This window comes from Dipodomys merriami, unplaced genomic scaffold (genome assembly GCF_024711535.1).
Source record: "Dipodomys merriami isolate MVZ:Mamm:240054 unplaced genomic scaffold, mDipMer1.0.p SCAF_14, whole genome shotgun sequence".
NCBI classification, from domain to species: domain Eukaryota; kingdom Metazoa; phylum Chordata; class Mammalia; order Rodentia; family Heteromyidae; genus Dipodomys; species Dipodomys merriami.
The window spans coordinates 31,396,218-31,420,245 of record NW_027202715.1 but is presented as its reverse complement, the minus strand read 5'-3'; the positions used below and the strand labels follow the sequence as shown (position 1 = coordinate 31,420,245).

Genomic DNA, 24,028 nt, shown 5'->3' with positions numbered 1-24,028 from the left:
TCAGACAAGGGGTTAATATCCAATATATACAGGGAACTCAAGAAACTAATCCCTCCCAAACCTAACAAACCAATTACTAAATGGGCAAGGGAACTAAAGAGAGACTTCTTTGAAGAAGAGATAAAAATGGCAAAGAAACACATGAGGAAATATTTACCATCCCTGGTTGTGAAGGAAATGCAATAAAGACAGCCCTGAGTTACCACCTTACCCCAGTCAGAATGTACCACATCCACAAATCAGCCAACGACAAATGCTGAAGGGGATGTGGAGAACGAGGAACCCTATTACACTGCTGGTTGGAATGTACACTTATACAACCACTTTGGAAAGCAGTCTGGAGGGTCTTCAGAAAGCTAAATATTGACCTCCCTTATGACCCAGTCATACCACTTCTAGGCATCTATCCTGAACAACAGGAAACAGTATACAAGGACACATGCACTTCCATGTTTATTGCAGCACTGTTCGCAATAGCTAGGATATGGAAACAACCCAGATGCCCCACCACAGATGAATGGATCCAAAAATTGCGGTATCTATACACAATGGAATATTATGCAGCCATTAGAAATGACAAAATAATGGCATTTGCAGGGAAATGAATGGAGCTAGAAGAAATTGTGTTGTGTGAGGTAAGCAAAGAGCAAAGAGACAAATGGTACATGGTCTCCCTGATAAGTAGATGTTAAATCCCAAATGTTAGGTGATACGACAAAATTAACAGGACTTAAGAAACAAAGGACTCCTACTCATCTGGTCGAATCACTACTAAATAACCCCATGCTGCTGATCACATGTATGGTATATGTGTGTACACCGGAGGGGAACCAGGAAGATGACACAGCACTAGAGGGAATCAGGGAAAAACATACAACAGCGTGACCCATCAGCTGCACTGGACATTGACCAAAGTGAACTGAGCAACTCAACTGCAGCAATGGGAGGGAGGGAACAAGTGGGAAAGAGGGAACAGCTGATGCTATGCAAAACAAAAGAAATGTACATATCACCCAATGTGGAAGAAATAACTATTGCAAAGCTCATAGAACTCATAAATGTTATAGACCGTGATAGACAATTTGCTCCAAGAAAGTTAGAATGTGTTTGTGACTTTAACTGAGCATCACTATCCCACAGTACTGTGAAATTTGGGAAATTATACAACCACTTACTCACAATAAAAAATTTGAAAAAAAAGAATATTAAAAAATACTAATAATAGGTATGATGAAGGGTGCACTAGCTCTGATTCTCTCATGACTATTGTTGCTAGAAGACTAGGATAACCCTTGTACATTGAAAATCCAGTCTGAAAGTTATTGAAAACAAATTTGCTGTTTTGAGAAAATAACAACCAGTCATTAGCTGTGAAGGATTGAACTTTAAGCCCTTACCTAGCTCTGGGCTCTCATTCTGCCATCATTTTCCTACTTTCTTACTAATACTTCAACCACACTGGCCTCTTTTCTGATTATTGAACAGATCAAGCTCACTCTAGCCTCTGAACCTTTGCAGTTTTTAAAATTTAGTTTTTCTTCCTTCTGCTCAGAATGCTTTTCTACACTTTTTTTTTTTTTTGTAATGGAGGGGAAATGGAAAATGGCTGGATCTCATTATGCACTTCTCAGCTCAGGGAGGCTTTGCTGGTGAATTAATCTGAGCTTACCTTCCTCATTCCTTGAAATAACACCACTGCCACCCTCAGATTGCTAGTCTATGAAATGGTTACCACAAAGTAGATCATTTTATTAGGTCAAGAAAATTAAAGAGGCTGGGTCCCTTATTGGAGAAGCAGGTCTACATTTTCCTTTATTTGGACAATTGTCAATTTTTTATGATTATAGAAAGACAATTTCTCTCAGATATTCTTTGATCCTATTTAGGAATCTTTGGTGCCTCAAATAAATAAGGAAGTAACAATTTTAATTCATTTTGTTAAAACTGAAAGTTTGAAAGAACTAATGCTATGCCTAGCATTTAATTATCAGGGAGGTTTTTTGGTCACCTAATGAAGTTTTCAGGGAAAATGAAGTTTTATTTTCTTGGTTTCAGTGTCCATGGGTTAAATCCCACTAAATCCTTGGGGCATGCCACAGTCAAATTGTATTGGTTTGTCAGCTTTACAATGTCGGTGTGGGTGTGTGGGGGGGAGGGGGGTATGATTGGGTGGGGGGGAGGGGGGAGGCTGGGAAGGGAGGTGAAGGGTAAACAAAGGAGGAGGCTGCAATGCTTGGTAAGAAATGTATGCATTATCCTGCCCATGTAATTGTAACCCCTCTGTACAGTATGTTCTCAAATAAAATAAAATAAATAAATAAAAATTGTATTGGTTTGTGTAAGATCTACTTCTTAAACTATTAGAAGTGCAGCAGTCAGGTTGGCTTCTTAGTCACTTCTAGTTGTCTATAGTAGGAGTATTTGTACCACGGAAATTGTCAATGTTACAAACTGGGGCTCTCCCCTGCCCCAAACTCAAAAAAAAACAATTTACAGAACTCTGCATTTCTGATACTTTAGGGGATGATAATAGGATGTTGCTAAAATGATAGGAGGAATGCAAAATGACTAAATTATCTTTATATGTTTAGGACCTTTAAAAGTCACAGATTTGGGTGAATAGAAGAAAAGATTTTAAAAAATGAACCCTAAGATATGTATTTAAATTTTTTTCTTTCATGCATTTTTTTCTAACACATTTAAAAGATTATTTCTTTGTTGCTTTTTATGTCCCTCCCCCACAATATAACCCCTGCTTTCACTGTATTTAATGTCAGTATAATTTGTGGAGGGGAAGGGGAAAAACAAGTCATTTAAATAAGGATACAGGTGGACCCGTTGCAACAATGAGAAGTACAAGTTGTCATGTTGAAAACGAACTTTACAGCTTTGGTGGGAGGGGGAGGATTGGGTGGGAGGGGCAGGGGGAGACTGGGAAGGGATAGGAAGGGGAAAAAAAGGAGGAGGCTACAATGCTTGATAAGAAATGTACTCATTATCTTGCTCATGTAATTGTAACCCCTCTGTACAGTATTTTTCACAATAAATAATAAATACAAATTAAATTCTCTTAAAAAAAGATTGTTTATACACAGAAGCAGATAAAGAAGATAAAAAAGGTCATGATCTTTATGTTTACTTCTTATGCCTCTGGGCCAGGCAAGGCCAGAGCAGGCTTCTGAGTTCTTGAAAAATATTATTGAAAGTATGTACTTTGGGTTTGGGCACAGAATCACCTAGTACTTGGGATAGCTGTTTTCTCCGGCTCCCATACTAGTGGCAGCGCAACTGAAATTACTTGTATCTTCCCAGCTTAGTTGCCTTGAGAGTCTTACACTACTTCTTTGAGGAAACAAAACAACCAAAGAAGAGGTAGCTGGAGGCCCTGAGTAGTTGTAATGTAGTATTGGAAAGCCAGTGGAGAGAATGAATGACAGCTGACCTGAGGTTCTGAGTTCTCCATGGGAACAAACTGAAAGGAAAAATTACACAAAGATGCACGGATTTGGGTATGGCTCACTGAAAGAGGTTATTGAGTTGCACTACACAGAATCACAGGATTTCCATCTGGCTTTCAGGTAGACTTTAGACACAGATTATGTGTGGCATTTAATTGACAGTATCTAGGTGAGCCGACAAATGATATGCCATAGGTTGTATATTGACCAGCTCACTGGTTTAGTTGTGTGTGCATGTGTGTGCGTGCACCCTAAACATATACTGTGGTCAACATATGGCTTGTATAAGCTTGGAAAGCACTATACCACTGAGCAACATCCATAGCCTGAAAATTTAGTTTAGATTGACACAGGTGCATACATGAGAGCCTTGTTTGTTTTCTTCAGAGACTTGAGCTTAAATGTTCTCCACTGAAAATTTGGGAAGCAATAGCATCTTGTAATATGCTGGAACTCTGTGTCACACACTTGGAATTTGGATAATTCTGAGGGATTATCTTAGAAATCATTGCTTTGTCTCTTCCTGATGTCTTGATATTATGGGTTAATATGAGTGGAGGGAAAGTGACTTTCTTCAATCATCTTTAGATAGAACGAATTATTTTCTTCTAAGAGGGCTTTATTTTGAATCTTAGCACATTTCTAGGCTTCAGATCTCTAATCAAACACTAGTATTTCCCAAAGGATAAAATGTTACTAGTGGAACAACAAGGTTGAAGACCTGGGTTTGTAAGATCTAGACTTTATTGTGTTAGAAGTCATTGGTTAACCTTTTTTTGATCTGCATTAAAAATAGTAAATAGAGAAGACATTACAATTTAGTTCCAGCGATAGTACAATTTAACTCAATTCTTTTTCTAAGGTTTTATTATTATTATTTTTATTTGAGATCAGGACTAGAAGTCAGAACCTGAAGCTTTTGTTCATTAGCTGGCACTCTATCACCTAAGCCATGTCTCTAATCCTTCTAGTAAATTTCTTAATGATCAAGAAACTCTGATATTTACAAAAAATTATAGAACAAGAGATACTGGGAGTCAGTCTGAATATACTGAATATATTGAGATTAGTAATAAGTAAGAAAATTAAGGAGACTTCATGAAATGGATGAACACAATTTTTCCTTCTTGTTTTAAGGTCTGAAGATAAGCAACTTTTTGAAAAGTGGGAACTTTAAACAGAAGTTAAAACACCCATTCTTTAGTCATGAAAGTAAAGAACTGTCAAATTAAATGACGTCTCATGAGCATGAATTTTTAAGTAGAGAGCATCTGAAAGTTCGTAATAACTTAAGATATATCCCATCTATTCCTAATGTGAGAATTCCTGCTTTTAGCATAAACTACAAGCCCTATGAAAGCATATCTATTCAATGTTGCATGTATCAGTAACAATCAGCTAGTGTAAATTAAATGAGTCTTTTATTCATTTTATTTTTCCTAAAAGCACAATTGCTTTTCATGAATTACTTTCAAAATGGAAAAATTAACATAAAATGTATGACCACTATAGAAATCTATAGATAGAAATGTAGGAAAAACAGAATTCTGTTATCCAAGGCCATGAAGCCATAAGTTTTTTTACTTGCTTTGATAGTATTTGAAGTCTTAATTTGATGCTATTTAACCCCAGTTCTATGACTGTCACCTTTATTTCTCACTGACTGCTCTTCAAGGAAATTGTATTGTTACTAGTCTTCATAGATGAATCCATTAGTTTTTTTTTAAATTACCATTTTTAGAGATTGCACAATGGAGTTTAAAAAATGTAAGGTTTTAAAAAACATTTCATTATGCACCTACTTACCCTATAAACTATTCTGAATCTTGTTTTCACTTAAAATATTACTATGTCCCCATGCCATTAATAGTTTTTATAAATGTAATTTTAATTGCAGCATTCACAGTGCACTCTAGGACTATTCTGCATTGTAATGACTTTTAAATTGTTTTCATCCTTATGTAATCTTTTTATAACTCAAATGCAAATCATTATGAAACATTGTACATTGTAGCTAGGCCAGTTCTCTAAGGTCTAGGTGAGAAGTCAGTCCCAAATAGGAAGAGACAGCTAGTGCTGCAGCAGTGGTTACTTCTGTAGGTCATGTTCCTGAAAGCCACTTGCTGAATCAGTCTGTACTAAGGCCAGCTTCTATTCAGATATATTAAATTACAATTTTCAATAGAAAATACCAAATATATTGCTTCCTTTTTATGTTGGTAGTGACTTGGCTTTCTTCATATTTGGTTTGTGATTTGTTTGATGATATTCTCTGTTCCTCCTGAGAAAACATCCCTTCAAGTCTCTTCCTCTTTAAGTGCTGTCTTGTTAGTAAGTAGTTTGACACTTCTTACTGATGAATAAAATTATCATCTTTTTTTAACATTCTGCAAAAACTTTCCTGCCTATGTTTAAACCCATATCTAAATCATGGCATTCCAAGTATCTGATTTGATACAGTTTTATGTGTCTGGTCACCACAAATTAAGATGCTATATGAAATAATATTCTTGAAACAAGCATTAAATGTAGATTAACACAAAGCTGTCACATTTCTGCCAGTGGTTCCATTCAGCTAATTAGATACCAGTTGTTTCAAATTTCTATCCAACACATTTCTGAAGTACCCATATTATGAATGGCCACATATCGGAAATTGTGTATGCAGCAGAGAGTAGATTAAAACTTCCTTCTAATGTAGCACACAAGATCTAATAGCAGAGGAACACAAAAGTAAACAAATCATGTTTTTTTCAATAATAATAAAATACTTGCCTTGGGTTCTTTTGTACAAAATTTTTTGAAATTAGTTCCCCCTATTTATCTGTATGTTTTCATATTCTCTCTCTCTCTCTCTCTCTCTCTTTTTTTGGTCGTGGGGCTTGAACTCTGGGCCTGGGAACTGTCCCTCAGCTCTTCAGCTCAAGGAAAATACTCTACCTACCACTTAAGCCACAGCACCACTCCCGTTTTTCTGGTGGTTAATTGGAGATAAGAGTCTCATGGACTTTCCTACCCATGCTGGCTTTGAACTGCACTCCTCAAATGTTAGCCTCCTGAGTAGCTAGGATTACAAGTGTGAGCCACCAGCATCTGGCTCATATTCATTCTTAAACCACATCACGAACTTCAATTGAAAACGTTTGGCCAGTAGTTTTCCCACAGCGTTTGTGGTTAAAGAATTTATAATACATAATGAAATAGCATATTTTTTGTTGTTTGTTGTTCACTTGGTTATTAAGTCAGTTCCTTAAAGCAAATTTTGTCTGTACTTTCCTATTTCCGTGGTACTACTTCATTCTCAGGTCTTTCTGAAAGTTATTCGACTCCTAGCAAGAAAAGGCATTTATAATGTGCCAGAAGATTGCTTGGCTCCACGAAGCCTCGCAAACTATCAAAGAGTCTGTCAAATGTGTCAGTAACTCATTTTTTTTTCTCTCACCTTAGGTCCAAGGATCTTATAAAGGAGGCTATCCTTGACAATGACTTCATGAAGAACTTAGAACTGTCCCAGATCCAAGAGATTGTGGATTGTATGTACCCGGTGGAATATGGCAAAGACAGTTGCATCATCAAGGAAGGAGATGTGGGGTCACTGGTGTACGTCATGGAAGGTATGGTTTGTGCCCTGGATTCTCTGACTTTTAAACATTTCCTTTTCATCTTATCAGTTTGCACACAGGTCTCAATGTAAAACATGGGGCAATGCTGTTTTCCCTTCTTTTGTTGAGAAACAATTTGAAAAGAGGTGAAACACTACTAGAGACAAGTGAAGTATGACACTACTAATTATGTGAAGTGTTTCTGTTTGGAATATTAATATGAAAGTCCAATTCAGACATGGGCAAAGGTGATAATGTGAGAAACAGAGATGCTATTTCTTTCACTGACTCAGATGGCACTTTATTAGGTCATTGAGAACATTTATAAAGCTTCAGTGAAGCTCGCTCAAGTAATTGGAAATATTTTGGTCAGGTAATCAATGTAGCTTAAACTCTATCCTTAAATTTTAATATATGGATGGGCGTTGGTGTCTCAGGCTTGTAATCCTAGCTACTCAGGAGGCTGAGATCTGAGGATCCAGTTCAAAGTCAGCCTGGGCAGGAAATTCTGTGACTCTTACCTCCAAATAATCACGAAAAGCCAGAAGTGAAGCTGTGGTTCAAGAACACTAGCTTTGAGCACAAAAATTTATGGACAACACCCAGGCCCAAAGGTCAAGCCCAAGGACCATCAAAAAATATATGTATATATATATATATATAGATAGATAGATAGATAGATAGATATACATGAGAGATTGTTCTATAATATTTCTGTACAAATATTTTCAGTGTACTTCTAGAAACATAATCATAAACATCGAATGCCATTTTAGCTGCCTAATTAGTAGAAGTGATAACTTGTTTTATACATTTTACATGAACTGTGATGAAATAGCTTTGAAAAAAACCAGAAGTGTGTATGAGGTAAGTGTATCTGGTGCTCAGGTAAATTCTCATAATGCTTCTTTCTAATTTGGAATTTATAATAGCATGTTTTCATTTTGTGAGAAGAAAGAAGCACAAGATAATGCCTGAATCAGCTAAGAGAAAACTGATTTCAGAAATGGGTATGATATAATGTAATGGCCTCACCAAAAGAATAGTTGGTTTATTAGGGGTGATTCATGTTTCACACACAGAAGTTATGTCAAATGAGTCATGACTCATGTCATTCTATAATTGTGAACTTTGTGAAGGTCATTAAGAGACAAAGCATATGTGAGCAAGTCACTTAATTCCTCTGAGTGTCACCTACCCCATTTTTTCAAAGGAAGATATATTTTTTTTCTGCCATTGGTTCCTCAGGAGAGATTAGGCAATATATAGAGGCACTTTTGGCTTCATATTTAGGATGGGGGTTGAGGAGAGTCCTGGTTTCTGATGGATAAAGATTAGGGATGCTACTCAAAAGGCTTGTTACCCTAAATAAGATACTATAGTTATAGTGCCAACACTAATGAACTCTGCTTTCTTCCTGATTTATGGGATTGTTAGGAAGTTCAGTTAGGATCATTTGCATGAATGTTGAATGTAAGGTAAAATCCATTACACAATATTAATAAGTATTATTTCTATTAATAAGCCATATTCTTGACAGAATATAAAAAATGTTCTTTGTACATTTCTTATTCACCCCTTAATTTTTATTCATAGTCTTTGTAGATGTACATTAATTAAATGTTTTAAAACATTTTCTGTTGGAAACATTTTCTATCTTTCTTCTTTTTCATAGTTTTCACCTACTGTTTCAACATTATAAAGGTTTTTTTCCTTAGTCCAAAATGATATGAATATTTAAGTAGACCTAAATACTGGTGAAATGAAAATACAATCAACAAAAATATAAATAATATACACTAGTCAGATAATTGTGGGGCATAGGGTAAGACATAGGTAGAAAATGAACAGGATGATGGAAAAATAGAGTTTAAGTATAAATTATGAAAATAGAGACAAATCTTCAAGGAACTACTAAAATTAGAAGTAATATCTAAATAACTTCCTCTGATTATATATAGATGTATAAATGTATATAAATACACACAGACACACACACACACACACACACACACATATATACAAACACACATGTAAAAAGAGAGTGAGAGAGAAGCAGGCATCTTAAGCTATTGTATAAAGCAAGGTGTATTTCTAGTTTAATTGTTTTAAAATGCTGATTATTCCTTTCAAGGATGTAAAATGTTACAGCAGTGGATTGTTTCCTTTCATCTTGAATATTTCTTATGAAAATAGATTTCTACAAAATCTTGTAAGCCTTAAAACTGTCCATCTCATCCCTGTTTTGTAGAACTAAATGCAAGTTTTGTAACTATATTAGAAGAAGCTTGGAAATCATTGTTAACATTCACTGTATGCTTAGAGCAATGTCCAACATGTGGAGCATGTTTTGCCTAAATTCTTTCCATGTGTAAAATTTATCAATTCCTCAATATAATTCTGTAAAATAAAGTCTACTATTTATTATATCCTTTTTAAGGAGGAAGAATTTAAGGCTTAATGATATTACATAATTTGCCCCAGGAATTTTTTCACTCTTTCTTGGTAGATTCAAAATTATACCAAAACCGTCCATTCAGAGTGCTAGCGCTTAACCACAGGGTACGAAGAACTGATGCTGAAATTGAGTCTAAAGATGGCTGTAGAATTTCCTCTATCTAAGGTGAGCTGTCACTCTTTAAATTCAGCCTTCAGCTGATAGTATAAGTTCCACATTATTGTAGGCTAATCATCTTAACTTCCTAACTCCAAGCCTACTGCTTTAAATATTAATCTCACCTAAAATACCTCTACATAAACATCTTACCATAATGTTTGACCAAGTATTTGGTATCCTGAGCTAGCCAACTTGATATTGAATGTTCACCATCCCAAGTCCATCCCTTATCATCTTGGCACATACATACATGCCATCTTTGCAAACTACGCTTAAAACTTCAAATTAATACAATAACAAGGGCAGGCTCTACTTGACATAATGTAACTACTTGGTACAACTGAAAATGTATTAACTCTTTCCCCAGAAAAAGATACAGAGCCATTGTGTGATGTGATGCTTTTAAAACTCATTGATATACCATAGCACAAATACTCCGATACAAATTACTACAATGTTATAGTCAATAATGCTACAAAAGATAAAAGAACCATATTTTTTACTCGCACATACACAGAAATATATTCATCATAAAATAAGAAAGAAGTAGTTATCAGGGACTAAATTGCTTCCTTGGGGAAAGGTAAATATCCTAATATATCACCCCCCATTTCTTTGAGCTAATTTTACTAAACTTTATCCTTTTCTTTTTTACTGCTAAGATATAAAAGTAGCACATCATCCTAATTAACTATTAAGAACTTCATTTTAATTATCCTTTTTAAAAATAGGGTTCTAAATAATACATCAACATTCTGAGTTATGATTTTACTGAGATGCTCTTGATTGCCATTAGTTAAATTTAATAAAATGATCATAATCTTATCAACTGATGGAAGTTCTAAAAAGCTCCATAGAACATTTCCTATTCTTATGCTTTTATCTTTATGTCAAAATAAACATGGTCATTTAAAATTTCATAAGTTTTAGTTGAGGAAACATTTTATCATATAATGAGTTTTTAAAGCAACACATTCAGTTTTCAGAGTAGATAATAAGCTTTTGATATAGATGAATTCTTTTCTGTCATGAACATTAATATTTATAAACAATATAGCATAGTACCAATGGATGAATTTACTATAAAGGATTTCCAGAAACTTACTATGAAGACATTTCAGTAATACATTCAAGTGGTTTCAAAAAAATCAGTCCAATTTTTCCTATTTCTCTTCAGCAAAATAAAGTGTTCTTCACAAAATGCTTGTGTAACATATGCTTTAAGTAATTTTTTAAAAGTCTGGGCAATGTCCCAAGTGTTACTGCATACCTAAATGCCAGAGTTTAACAAAAGAGAATAGTCATATGGTAGAACTTTACTAATTAGGATGGCTGGGAAAATCATCTGGGAGTAGTGTGCATATATTAACATGCATTTGCTAGCAAAACAAAGTCAGTTGTGTTTCTTTCAGTTTCTTGCCTAGTAGAAGTTTCAAATTTTGATCAGTTTTTTGGTATAAGCTTCTCAAGACATTACTGTAAGCAAACAAAAATTTCTTTTCGCCTTTAACATTTTAATTATGTTTTCAAACATATAAGTAGCTCAATGCATATTTGATCATAATTTATTCTTATAAACTAACAGATATTGGTCTTATTTATGACAAAATATCCACTATTATCCTCTTTCATTTTTTATACTTTTAAATTTTAGTTTACCTTCATTCAAAATGAAATTCCTTTGTTCATTACTTCCTTCCTTCCTTCCTCCCTTTCTTCCTTTCACTTTCTTTCTTTTTCTTTTTGGCAGTGCCATGGTTTGAACTGAGGATCTGGTTCTTTACCACCTGAACCATGCTTCCAGTTCTATAAATTCTGAAAGCATTAAAAATACTCCAGAGAACTGACAATAGGACACCTTCAAAAATTATTGTCATCTTAAAATGAAATTGTTTCAATCAATCTAGATAACCATAGAAGCTATCCAAACAATATAAATTGTTCTAGCTGTATGACCAGTATTTAACTAATTTGCAATACTTCAAAAGTAAAATGAAAAACTTTATATGATAGCAAACTTCCCAACTTAGGATGAATTGTAGCAATGAGGATATAACACCTCCTTAGAGAGAAGTTTTGTGGTGGGTCAACAAGGAATTCCCTATCATGAAACTATAATGTATGTCCTATATATTCCCCAAACTGCAGGCTTATGAATTGTAGGTCTGTGAACAGGTGTTTATAAAAACACAGATCTCAAAAATTTCCTCTTGAAGATCCTATTTGTAATGCACGTGTTTCATTTAAAAGGTTTATATTCATCTAATAATCCTGAGCAACTTCTTCTGCCATTTAATTTTTGTTTTGTATTATGTGTCATTGTATGTATGTTATAGTCTATGTATTTTGTTTATCTTTTTTACTCTTCTTGGTATTCGAGTTGTTTCTAGTTAATTTGCTTTACACATTGGTGCATATACAAATTGATTCACTTTCCATTAACTGTGGAAACTGATAAACATGTTCAGTAAATTGAAGTAGTAGATATCAAAAGGGGAATTCTTGGGTCATATTGTATATACAACTTCAAGTTTGTTAAGTAATATCAAGTTCCTCTTCAAAGTGTTTTAACCTGATGATACTCAATTGTCACTTACATCTAAATTTTGTTTGTGTTTTGTTTGTTGACATTGAAATTTGGCCACTTTGGTGGATGTGAAATTCTGCCTTGTGATTTCAGTTTATATCCTTTGATTGCTAATGAAGTTGAATATTTGTCATATGTCTGGGGACTATTTATGTTTTTATCCATCTCTTATAATGTTAACTTTTCTTTGGTTAATTAATTTTATAATTTTTTTTAGAGCTTAACCCTGTTGATTACATGTATTGAAAATGTCTCCCTATACATGTATTTTTAATCCTTCTAGGTATCTTTTTGATGAACAGGAGTTATTAATCTTAGCATAGTATAAAATGTCTTTCCCTTGATTTGAATTCATGAGTGTGTGTGTCCATAAAAGCCTGTGCAAGAGACAAATAAGATATTGTCTATAAACAAGTTGCAATTTATAATCTAAAGCACAGTCATCCTTTTCAAAGTAAGAAGTTGGAAAATCAGTGTGTTCATTTTGCTTCAACCTATTTTTCTTACTTCAACATATTTTTAAAGAATTCTTTATGAATTGTCCAGAGAAACAGTAAATATGCTTTTGAATATGCTTAATAATAATTTCTTTCTCTGTGCAGGTGGATTTTATATTTGGAAACAATCACTAGTCATTTAGTGACAGATTTGATGAGAGATGGTAGGTGATTAAGCTGAGTAATGCATTTTTGTCTAGAATCTGTAAGGATATGTCTATATGTTCCATTTGAAAGTAATACCATTTGTCATACAAATCCAGCAGAATTAAGAAGTGAAGCATAGTGTACTTAATACTCGTTGATGTGATTGTGCAAAATCAAGTTTACTATATTATGACTCTATTAATATATATGTGTCTATCTTTATACTAGATTCTGCTTGAGATTGGAAGGCAAATCATGAGTCATGTTAACTAAGGCACTAGTATTTTTATTCTTCGTACTATCATTTCATACAGTTAAGGATTTTATTTCTATGCTCATGCATTCTGCTCACATATCAGTCTTTACTTTTTTCATTTTGAGAGGGTGCCAGATTTAAAAGTTTCAAAAGCATGGTGAGGGTTTTTCTTGAAAAAATTAACAACAAAGCATCTTAGCAGTAAAAGAGAGAAGAGAATTGCTCTTGGTAATAGTATATTAACAACATTGATTTCTTGCTAATGAGGTAAAATTTACCTCAGTCATCATTACATGAAAACTGTCGAATAGTTGACATGTGGAGCATTTAACAGGGTTCTACAGTTGCTGCAAGTTTATTTTAAAAACACATAGACATATTTCCTCAGGGACTTCAACAAGATTTGCAATGATTTTTGTGGGATGTTATATAGATTAATGCTTTTAATATCCATCCCTTTAATGAGAAATCACTGACTGGGTTGCCATTATTTCAGCTTACTCTCCAACGTGAGGATAGATTGGAGCTACTTCTCAGCACAGAGAAGCTTCATGGTATGGTTACCATAGGAATTAGTCCATTTCCCTTCAGCCCTGCCCACCCCAGCTATATCCAAATTTGAGAAATGCTGTCGTTAATTGTATATACTTTATTTGAATTTCACTCTTGTAACTTTTTGTTTTTTGTCGGTTGTGGGACTTGAACTATGGGATTGGGTGCTGTCCCTGCGCTCTTCAGCCAAGGCAAACACTCTACCACTTGAGCCATAGCACCACTTCTGGTTTTCTGGTGGTTAGTTGGAGTCTCATGGACTTTCCTACCCAGGCTGGCTTTGATCTTCAGATCTCAGCCTTCTGAGTAGTTAAGATTACAGCCACCAGTGCCTGGCTTACTCTTGTAACTTTGACAGGCTGCAATATGGGTCTGATATTTGTATTAGATCACTTTTATAAACTCCTTTTCTTTTTTTCTCTAGGTATATTTTTTATTGTAAAAATACTGTAAGGAGGGGTTACAGTTACATGAGTAAGGTCGTGAGTGCATTTCCTATTGAGCATTGTTACCTCCTCCTTTATTTTTCCCCTCCCATCCCTTCCCTCTCCAACTCCTCCCTCCCCTCCCCAAGTTGTAAAGTTCATTTTCAGCATAGTGTCTTGTATATCTTTATTTGTATATACTTATTTCAGTATTTTGTTATTTCTCTTCCTCTCACCAAATTAGAAAAAAATGTATATATAAGATGCAAGCTCAAAAGCTATGTACATATGACCATATAAGATAATGCTAAGCGAAATTAACCCCAAGATAGAGACACAAGTGGTTTTATCTTTCTTGCTGTTGTTTTTAATGTATTTATAATGAACCATGTGATTTTTAACATTTCTTTTGTATGTTCTTCCTCCATGGTATAACTGCTGTTTTCACTGTATTTGACTCTGGTGCCATGCATCTTGTATATTTTTTAAAATGTTATTGTAAAGTGATATAAAGAGAAGTTACAGTTATGTAAGTCAGGTAATGAGTATATTTCTTTTGCAATAACATTCAATAAGTGGTGCTCAGAGGTTTAAAATTATGATCAATGACAAAATGGTATTAGATTCTTGATAATTCACAATTCATGTGTATTTAATACATCAAGGAATTATTGTTATAAAGTATATTTACATTAGTGATTTATTTATTTAGTTTTATTTTCTGGGCCTAATATGATTAATTTTGTAGAAGTGGATTGTTGTCTAGGTATCATGAAAGCATGAAAAATTATCCATAAGAATATAATAGCAAATGCTATTAAAACCAAACAAAATGTTGACTTTCTATTTGATGTTTCCTATTTTGCATAACTTCATAAAAACAATCAAACTACTGTGTATACATTCCAATACTAAAGGTTATTCTGCTTATTTATTAATAGTACACTCATATTTGTTGGCTGAGCTCTTATGGAAGATGGTTTACATCTCACACATCTATAATCATATACTTTCAACAGAAAACTAAAGCTACACACAAAATCATAAGTGATAGTCAAGTGCTTAAAATTCTCTCTGAAAAACAGAGTGTAGTTCCAGAAAAGGTCATTTGATCCCCACTGATATAAAGAAGGGAATGAGTGACTGTTTACTATGGAACTTAATGAATAGCTATTGTAATAACTTTCTCCAAAAGCCATTCACATATTTGTGAAACAATTTTTTATAGCTGGAAGAACATAGTTCAGTATTACATTTTATATTTGTCTTATGTCCACAGAATATTGTTTTATATGAGCCTTCTATTTCATTGTTTTGTACATTGTCTTAACATCATTAAATCATTCTTGATGTAGACTTATGATGTTTCTTATGGTTCACTCAATGCTGGTACATGTCCTCAAATCAAAGCTATTTAAAAATACTTTTAATAATTTCCCTAAGAACTTCCAGTGTGAAGGTTTCCACTTGCTCTATTGCTAATATATACACGTTAATAATTCATATGCACATGAATTTATGTGAGATTACACTTTCCTAGAACACATTTTATATGGCAGGGGGTGAGTGAGTGCTGCCAATGGTTAAACTCGAATTTATAGAAATACGAAATTAATGATCACCATAAATATTGAGGATAAGACTAACAAATGAATTTAAAATAGTCTTCAAAAAACATACTTAGTTTGTAGGGTATTCACACCTTACTTGCAATCCTTTAACAATTAAGATGTCATGCATGGAAATTTTTTAATGTTTTTATGTAATGGTAAGGATTTAAATTATTTGCTTATTGCTACAATTTAAGAGTTCAAAGGGTCATGAAAAGAGGAAAATGTTTTGGAATATTTTTCTTTGCATTGAGAATTAGCCTACAAATATGCAGGTCAGACATTACTAAAACTAAACTACCATTCTTTCCTCACCTCCCACCCCTTTTTTTTCCCATCCTAGGGCTTGAATAATGGGCGTAGGCATTGTCTCTGAGCTTTTCCTCAAAGCAAGCAATCTACTACTTGAGCCACAGTCCTATTTCTGGCTTTTTTGAGTAGTTTATTGGAGGAGTCTCGGGGAATTTCCTGCCCTAGCTGGCCTCTAACAGTGATCCTCAGATTTCAGCATCCTGACTAAGATTACAGGAGTAATCTTATTAGTCAGCACCGAATCTTAGTTACAGCACTGAACTTCCTCATCCTTCTTTACAAGGTATATTTCTACTAAGTAGTAAAATGTTGGAGTGTGGATTTGACTGAAAGAAATGTAGGAATTTTAAATTCTGTATAAATCCTTCACAACTGAGACTAGCCAAGAAAGCATTTAATGAACTTTCCTCCCCACATTATAGCTTCTTTATTTGGATTTAATTATGAACTCATTTAATTATTCATTTTCACATTCATGAAGTAGCTACTGAGTGCTGTGTCTCCATAGACAATGATGATATCAAAATGAACACAGCATACATTTTGATGATGGTTGAAGGAGAAAAAGACAAAAACATGAATAAAAGCAGGCAAATGTTTCTGGGGGTCATGAGTGCTATGAATCAATGAAACTAAAGAGGGAGATGAAGGGGAATCATAGTTGGGGTCTGGTAATGTCTATATGGGTATGAAAATGTGATTTTCCCCATTCCCCCCTTTTTTGGTATGGGTCACATTTGAACTGAAACCTGAATGAAAATAAAATCATGAATACAGGGTTCCAAACAAAGCAAACAACAGTTAGGAAGGTCTGGGTGGGAGAAACAGGAGTTGACACTGAGGTGGTTGGTGCTGACAAGGCCACATGTAGGGCCCTGTAGTTTGCTTGTGTATTTTAGGGATACGGGCATGGTAGAACATGCCTTCAATCCCAGCTACTTGGGAGGCAGAATTAAGAAAGTAAAAGTTATCAGGATCCTATCTCAAAATTAAGTGGGATGTGGTAGTGCCTCACTTGTAGTCTTTGCTAGAGAGGAGGGGTGGGGATGGGAGGATCACTATCTGAGGCTAGTCCAGGGTAAAGCCTGAGACTCAACCTGTAAAATGAACTTTGAAAGAATCCCGCATGTCCTTTGTGGATTCTGCTTGCACACTTTCTAATGTTCATGATTTGGGTATTGAAATAGATTTCCCAGGGATTATCCCTGAATTAGTGTAGTAGACACTGGCATTTAAAAAATCAGACTTTAATTATACTTCAAAAGGATGAAGGAATCAAATATTCTTTGACTCCAGTCATCATTTGGGGAGAGGAAATGGTTTTGTACTGTGCTTATTCCCCACTTAGAAATCCTATTAGATGTAACATTTCATCTTTTGAATGCTCAGTACAATTACTCATCTAATGGCATAAAAGCTTTCAAATTAAATAAGGTACTACATGATTTCACACACATCTCCAGCATAGTGCTTACTCTCAGTCCATATGTAATCTTGAATTGTCAACCATTACTTGGATATCTCTTTTAAAATTCTTATTGCTGAATGTGTGAAATCTCTTTCTCTTCTGCTCCCTCTTACAAAGAACTGTTTCATTTCTTAGCATATTTGCTTGTTTTGGTATTTTGCCACTGTGATACTGAGTGTTTTCATAAAGCAAGTTTTAAAGCAAACTAAACAAAAAATTCAACCCCAAACAAACAACAGAAACCCTACTGCTTTTACTTGTCCTTGCAAAGACAGATTTCTACTTTTCTTTTTGCAAAGGCAGCTTTTATGAAATAAGTCACATTGCAAGATAAAAGGTTCACTCCATGCGTACAAATAACATTCTATTGTGATTAATATTAAGTTTAATGTTTGTTTGTTTTTTAATACAAGCTATTTTCTAGTATTTTCTGCAACAGGACATTTTGTTGCCAATATTCAGAAAAGATTGATTTTTTTATTTCCCGATGTAACTAAACTGCTGAACTCCAATGCTGTCCCTGTCTGTTTTATGTTATAATCTTTGACCATTTGGTCTCATTTGTCTTATAGAAAAATGAGCACAGGAATAAATGTTGCAAATCCTGTAGGTTCAATCCAGATCCATCTGTGTGACCAGATTGAAATGATTGACATAATCCTCTCTGCATTGTGCGTACATAATCCCTCAACTTTGTGGATGAGAACTTTTTTTTCTGTAATAATGTGCCCAGAGTAGAAACCCGGATTTTAGTTTGCTTTTGGTTCCTAGATCGCAAATTGTGTTCAGGCTATCAGTCTATCACTAGCAATGGTACTGAAATGACCTTGACTTAATGCATGTCTTCATAACGTCTTGCCTGCATTATCCAGCACTATGCAGTTCTTCTTAGCTTTATTGTACCTTATACAATCTCTCTGTAATTGTGAGCAAGACCATTTCATGGTGGTACTTAGGACTGATTTCACAGAGCTTTGTGCCAACTAGGCACTGTAATAGTTGGGCCATGTTTCCAGTTCCTTTTTGTATTGGTTCTTTTCAAGATAGGTTCACATTTTATGCCTAGGGCAGTCTGGGCTACAATCGTCCAACTTGTACTTCATCATACTACTGGGGATGACAGGTGTCAGCCACTATAGTCAACATTTTTTGAGACAGAGTCTTAAAAACTTTTATGCCTGTGCTGGCTGCGAACCATGTTCCCCATAACAAGCTAGTATTATAGGCTTGAACTGCCATTCCTGGCGAGTGAGATCTTTTAAAGAGAAAAATGAATTCATGTTTCCAGCTTTCTTCTCATTTTCCAATGTCTTTCCATGATTAAAAATCCAAGCTCCTCAGGATGAAAACTCTGGCAGAATGAAGAGAACTTTTATAATTTAGCAGATGCACAACTGAGTCTTGATATTGCCCTGTGGTTCGTTTAGTAACTTGGAAGAAATCTCTATCCTGTTTCGGTCATCATCTGTTCTTTTTTTCAGTCTGTCAAACACGCCTGGCCCAGTGTTGTGCCCGTTTCTCACTTCTTCTAGCTTCTACTAGCTTGTGCACCTAGCACTCCATAGCTTTGGTCAATATCCTGTGTGCTGACCTGTGTTTACAACTCTGCACGATTTCCTCTGCCAGGATGCACACATTCAAAGACTGTTGTTCAAATGTAATCATGGTGGGATCCCAATGAGTCTAGATTCTTCCTCTGAATATCCTCTGTGATTCTCTATAAGCATGTTGGCAAAACTAGGTTTTATTCATTTCATTTACCCAAGTTAGTGAATAAAAAAAACAAAGTAACAGAGGCCACACAATGCAGAACTGCATCAGTATGTTTACTATGTCCTCAGGAATGAGATGCACAACAGCAAGGAAACAAATGAATATTTGTAGTGTGTATGTGTGGAGGAAAGGGTGTTTTGGACAGCAGAGCACAGTAAAGGGACAGAGAAAGGAATTGTGGGGAAGAAAATACGCTGGTATAAGGGCTGATAAGGGAAGGTCTTTGTAAGTTAAACATTGAACAGAGATGATTTTGGCAAAACCATAAAAACAAAGAACAATATGCCAGGCCCTGAGACAAGACAGTGACTGACATAATGAGATAACAATATGGAAGCAGAATGAGGGTGAGGTGAGTCAGTGGGCAGTAGTGGAAGAGTAGAATAAGAGATCAGAGACAGAGCAGAGCTCTGATTGACAACGCTGTATGCCATGCTCAGCACTTTTGGATTTTTCTTTCAAATGTATTTTCCAGTAAGTATTTTATTTATTTATTTATTATATTTTTTATTATTTTCATGGTGAGGTCTAACCAGTCTGATGATTTGCCCTAAGTAATGACTCCTAAGGAATTTCCTTGCAGCTATGGAAGAGAAACTTTGGTACCAGAAAGAAAGCAGAGCTATCAGAAAACTATGGAAAAAGTCAAAGTCAGGGATTGTGATTTGGATTTACGGTAGTCTAGAGATGCTTACGAGATGGTTAAATCAGGAAGTGTTTTAAAGGTCCAGCAAGAGTTTTTGCTGCTTGATTGGCTTGGATGGTATTTGAGATAAGGGAGCAATGATGAATGACTCCAAGTTTTTGGTTCAAAAACTTGGAAAAATAGAATTTTTTAAAAGAAATTGAGAAGGCTAGTTGAGAATACTTAGTAAGTGTATGTATATGTTTATTTTTGTGTCAGGCATTTGGCTAAGTTGCTGTAATATAGGTCCTTAAACTATAATGATTCAAGCAAGATATAAGTTTGGTTCTCTTCCATACAGCATGAAAGACAGAGAGAAGGAGGGAGGGAAAGAGAGAGAGAGTTAACATAATTTATAGATTCAAGAGAAAGAAAGTTTGATATTTGAATCACTATACAGAAGTAGAAGGAAAACAAGTGATTTAAATTTAAGATGAATTGAACTTGAAATGCTATAGACTTTCCACAAACTAAATGAAAAGTGGGTTGAAATTTTGGTGATAAGCTCAGCCCATATCTTCCTTTCCTAAGGTGACGATTTTCTATTAGAAAAAGAACTTATTCCCACTGTTGGCATTTTAGCCAGTCACCCCCCTCCAATTTGAGCAAGTCTGTCTGTCCAAACTACCTATCTGGTGTCTCAGAGTATTTTCATGCTCTTTTAGTTGGATACTTTAGAATACCACACAGGAATATATGGCAGGATTTACAGTGAGAAAGACCCAGGCATAGAACTTAATTATTCTTAACTTGGAAGAAGATCCTTCCTCATTTATAAAATGATGATAAATAAGTGCTTTTCATGCTCACAAAATTTAAAATAAATAATGTATGTATGGTCTGACACATCAGAGGTATTGAACATGTATGATTAACAATCATCCTGGTATTATAAATGTAAACTTTTACTGGTGGACTGTGTAAAATTTCAATTTCATTCTTAAAGTGGTGTGTGTGTGTGTATGTGTGTGTGTGTGTGTGTGTGTGTGTGTGTGTGTGTGTGTGTGTGTGTGTGTGTGTAAAGTGCTTAACTTTTTAGAGATAGTGATAAGGAAGTCCACAAAAAGCATATGTAAATTCCTAGCAAGTGTGGAAACATTCCATTATGCTCAAGAGATAACTTATCAAGCTAAACTTTGCCTTAAGGAAATCAAAGAAAATTAGAAAAGAAAAAAAACTTAGAATGTTTAGCTTCCCATAACTCCTAATAGGTTGCCTTTAACTAAAATGAAACTTAGTTTAATATTTTATCATACATGACGAACATATTTCTTCATGCCTTTCTAAAAATACCCAACTATATACAGAATTGCTAGATTTGAAAGGATTTCAAAAAGTGATCAGTTCTTCTCTTGAGGATGGATTAGATGAACTAGGTAAAAATCTAAAAGTTGTGAGAGAGTTGACTTTCTTCCAACCCTTGACCACTGTGACTGTTGTTCTTGCTGCTACTGGAGCATGGACTCAGAGTCTTCTACTTGCAAGCACTCTGCCACTTAAGCCACACTTCCAAATCTTTTTTCCTTTTAGTTAAATTTTAAGTTATAGGCTATTTTCAGCTATTTTTTAAGTAATCCATAGATAGGAGCAGAGGCATGTACTACTGTCTCTGACATGTTCTTTGAGATCATGTCTTGCTAAATATTTTGTCCCAGCTAGACTTAAATTGCCTAAGTCAATGTAATTACAGGAATAGACTACTGTGTCTTGCCATAAAGTTTTTTTATGCTTAAACTAACACAACTTAAAATTGTAATTTTGTTATTTTTATTAAAAAATGAAGTTTTGGTTATCAACTTCTGTTCAATTATCCTTGCTCCTAAGATTGATAAAAAAGAGATACCTCAACATCGTGAAAATAGCAATACTGCCAAAGGCTATCTACAAACTCAATGCAATACCCATCAATATCCTACCCTTATTCTTCAATGAAATACAAGAGGCAATCTGAAAATTCATGGAACAATAAAAGACCATAAATAGCAAAAATAATCCTTAGCAGAAAGAACAGTGCTGGAGGAATAACAATACCAGACTTCAAACTCTACTACAAGACCATATTAATCAAAACAGCTTGGTACTGGCACAAGAACAGATCTGAAGACCAATGGAATAGAACTGAAGACCCAGAAATGAACCCACAGACCTGTAGCCACCTAATCTTCAATAAGGGAGCTAAAAAAAATAAAATGGAAGAAAGACAGCCTCTTCAGTAAATGGTGCTGGCAAAATTGGTTAAACACCTGTAGAAAACTAAAGCTTGATCCTTGTATCTCTCCCTGCACCAGAATCAACTCCAAATGGATCAAAGATCTCAAAATAAAAGCAGACTCCCTAAAAACATTACAAGAATGAATAAGGCTCCTTGTTACAGGCCAAATTTTTCTTAATAAAGACTCAGAAATACAACAAATCAAAGAAAGATTATAAAAATGAGATTGCATGAAACTGCAGAGCTTCTGCATAGCAAAGGACATAGCTAGTAAGATTAATAAAAAGCCCATAGACTGGGAGATCTTCACTAGCTATATAACAGCCTCATATCTAAAATATGCATAGAACCCAAAAAATTAAATTCTCCAAAAACAAATCCTCAAAGAAACAACCACCCTCTCAACAAGTGGGCCAAAGACTTAAAGAAAAAAAAAATAAGAATGGTCAATAGACACATGAAGAAATGCTCAAATTCTCTGACCATAAAAGAAATGCAAGTCGAAACAACACTGAGATTCTACCTTACCCCAGTTAGAATGGCTATAGTCAAGAAATCTAATAACAATAGATGCTGGAGGGGATTTGGCCAAATGGGAACCCTACTGCATTGTTGGTGGGAGTGTAAACTTGTTCAACCACTTTGGAAAGTAGTATGGCGGTTCCCAAAAAGACTACACATAGAATCCCACTTTTGGGCATACTCCCAAATAAAGACAAACATGGCCATACTAAAGCTACTAGCACAACTATGTTTATCCCAGCATTATTCACCATAGCTAAGATATGGAACCAAGATATGGATCAAGAAAATGAGGTGTATATATATATATATATATATATATATATATATATATATATATATATATATATAAAGGCAATGGAATTCAAAGAACGACACCACCCCATTTGTTAGAAAATGGAAAGACTTGGAAAAAATTATATTAAGTGAAGTAAGCCAGTCCCAAAGAAATTTAGGCCCCATGGTTTCCCTTATTTGCAATAATTAGTATACGTATAGGATAATATTATCTGATGAGCTGAAAAGCTCAAACGCTATGTACATATGATCATATAAATTGATGCTAACTGAAATCAACCCAAGATCTGGACACAAAAGGTCTGTTTTTGTTGTTGTTGTTTTGAATGTACTAGGTGATTTTTTTTGTTTCCTTTGTATGTTCTTTCCCCTATGATATATCCCCTGTTGTCACTGTACTTGATTTTGGTACCTTGAATCTTGTATATACATTTTTTTAATCCATGGAGGGGAAGAGGAATAACAAAATGGTGAAACAAAGACATAGGATGACCCATTACAACAATGAGACCCACAGGACAATATATTGTAAACAAACTTCACAACTTGGGGGGAGGGGAAAGGGGAAGAGTGTGGGAGGTGGGGGAGGGAAAGGATAGTGGGACAACAAGGGAAGTAGTAACAATGATTGACAAGTTATATACTCATTGCCTTACTCATGTAACTGCAACCCCTCAGTACAGCATCTTTACAATAATTTTTTTAAGTGATATCTCTCAGGTATGTTCTTGACTTCAAAAACAGGTATGGGGTGGAGAGGGAGGGTTGGAGGCATGGGTCATTTGGTAGAGTGCCAGCCAATGAACGACATTATCAAATTCCATGTTAAGTCCCATTCTGGATCAACAAAAAAGAAAGAAAAAATGAAAGACGGTAAGGTATGCTAGTCAAAATAAAATTCATACATTGTTATCACAAAAATAAGTATTTAAAATATTTGTTATCTTGATTAATTTCTCCATAATATATATATATGTATTAAACCATCTGGTTGTAAACCATAAATGC

The 24,028-nt window shown here is 34.7% G+C and overlaps 1 protein-coding gene across 2 annotated transcripts in view; it reads left to right on the top strand.

The window, feature by feature from the left end:
• Positions 1–24,028, top strand: part of Prkg1 (protein kinase cGMP-dependent 1) — a 1,047,684-nt gene that overhangs the window by 144,556 nt on the left and 879,100 nt on the right. For both annotated transcript variants that reach the window (XM_070021099.1, XM_070021098.1), the window contains exon 2: positions 6,906–7,072. In XM_070021099.1, coding sequence (XP_069877200.1) covers positions 6,906–7,072 — 167 coding nt within the window. The remainder of the gene's footprint in view (positions 1–6,905; positions 7,073–24,028) is intronic.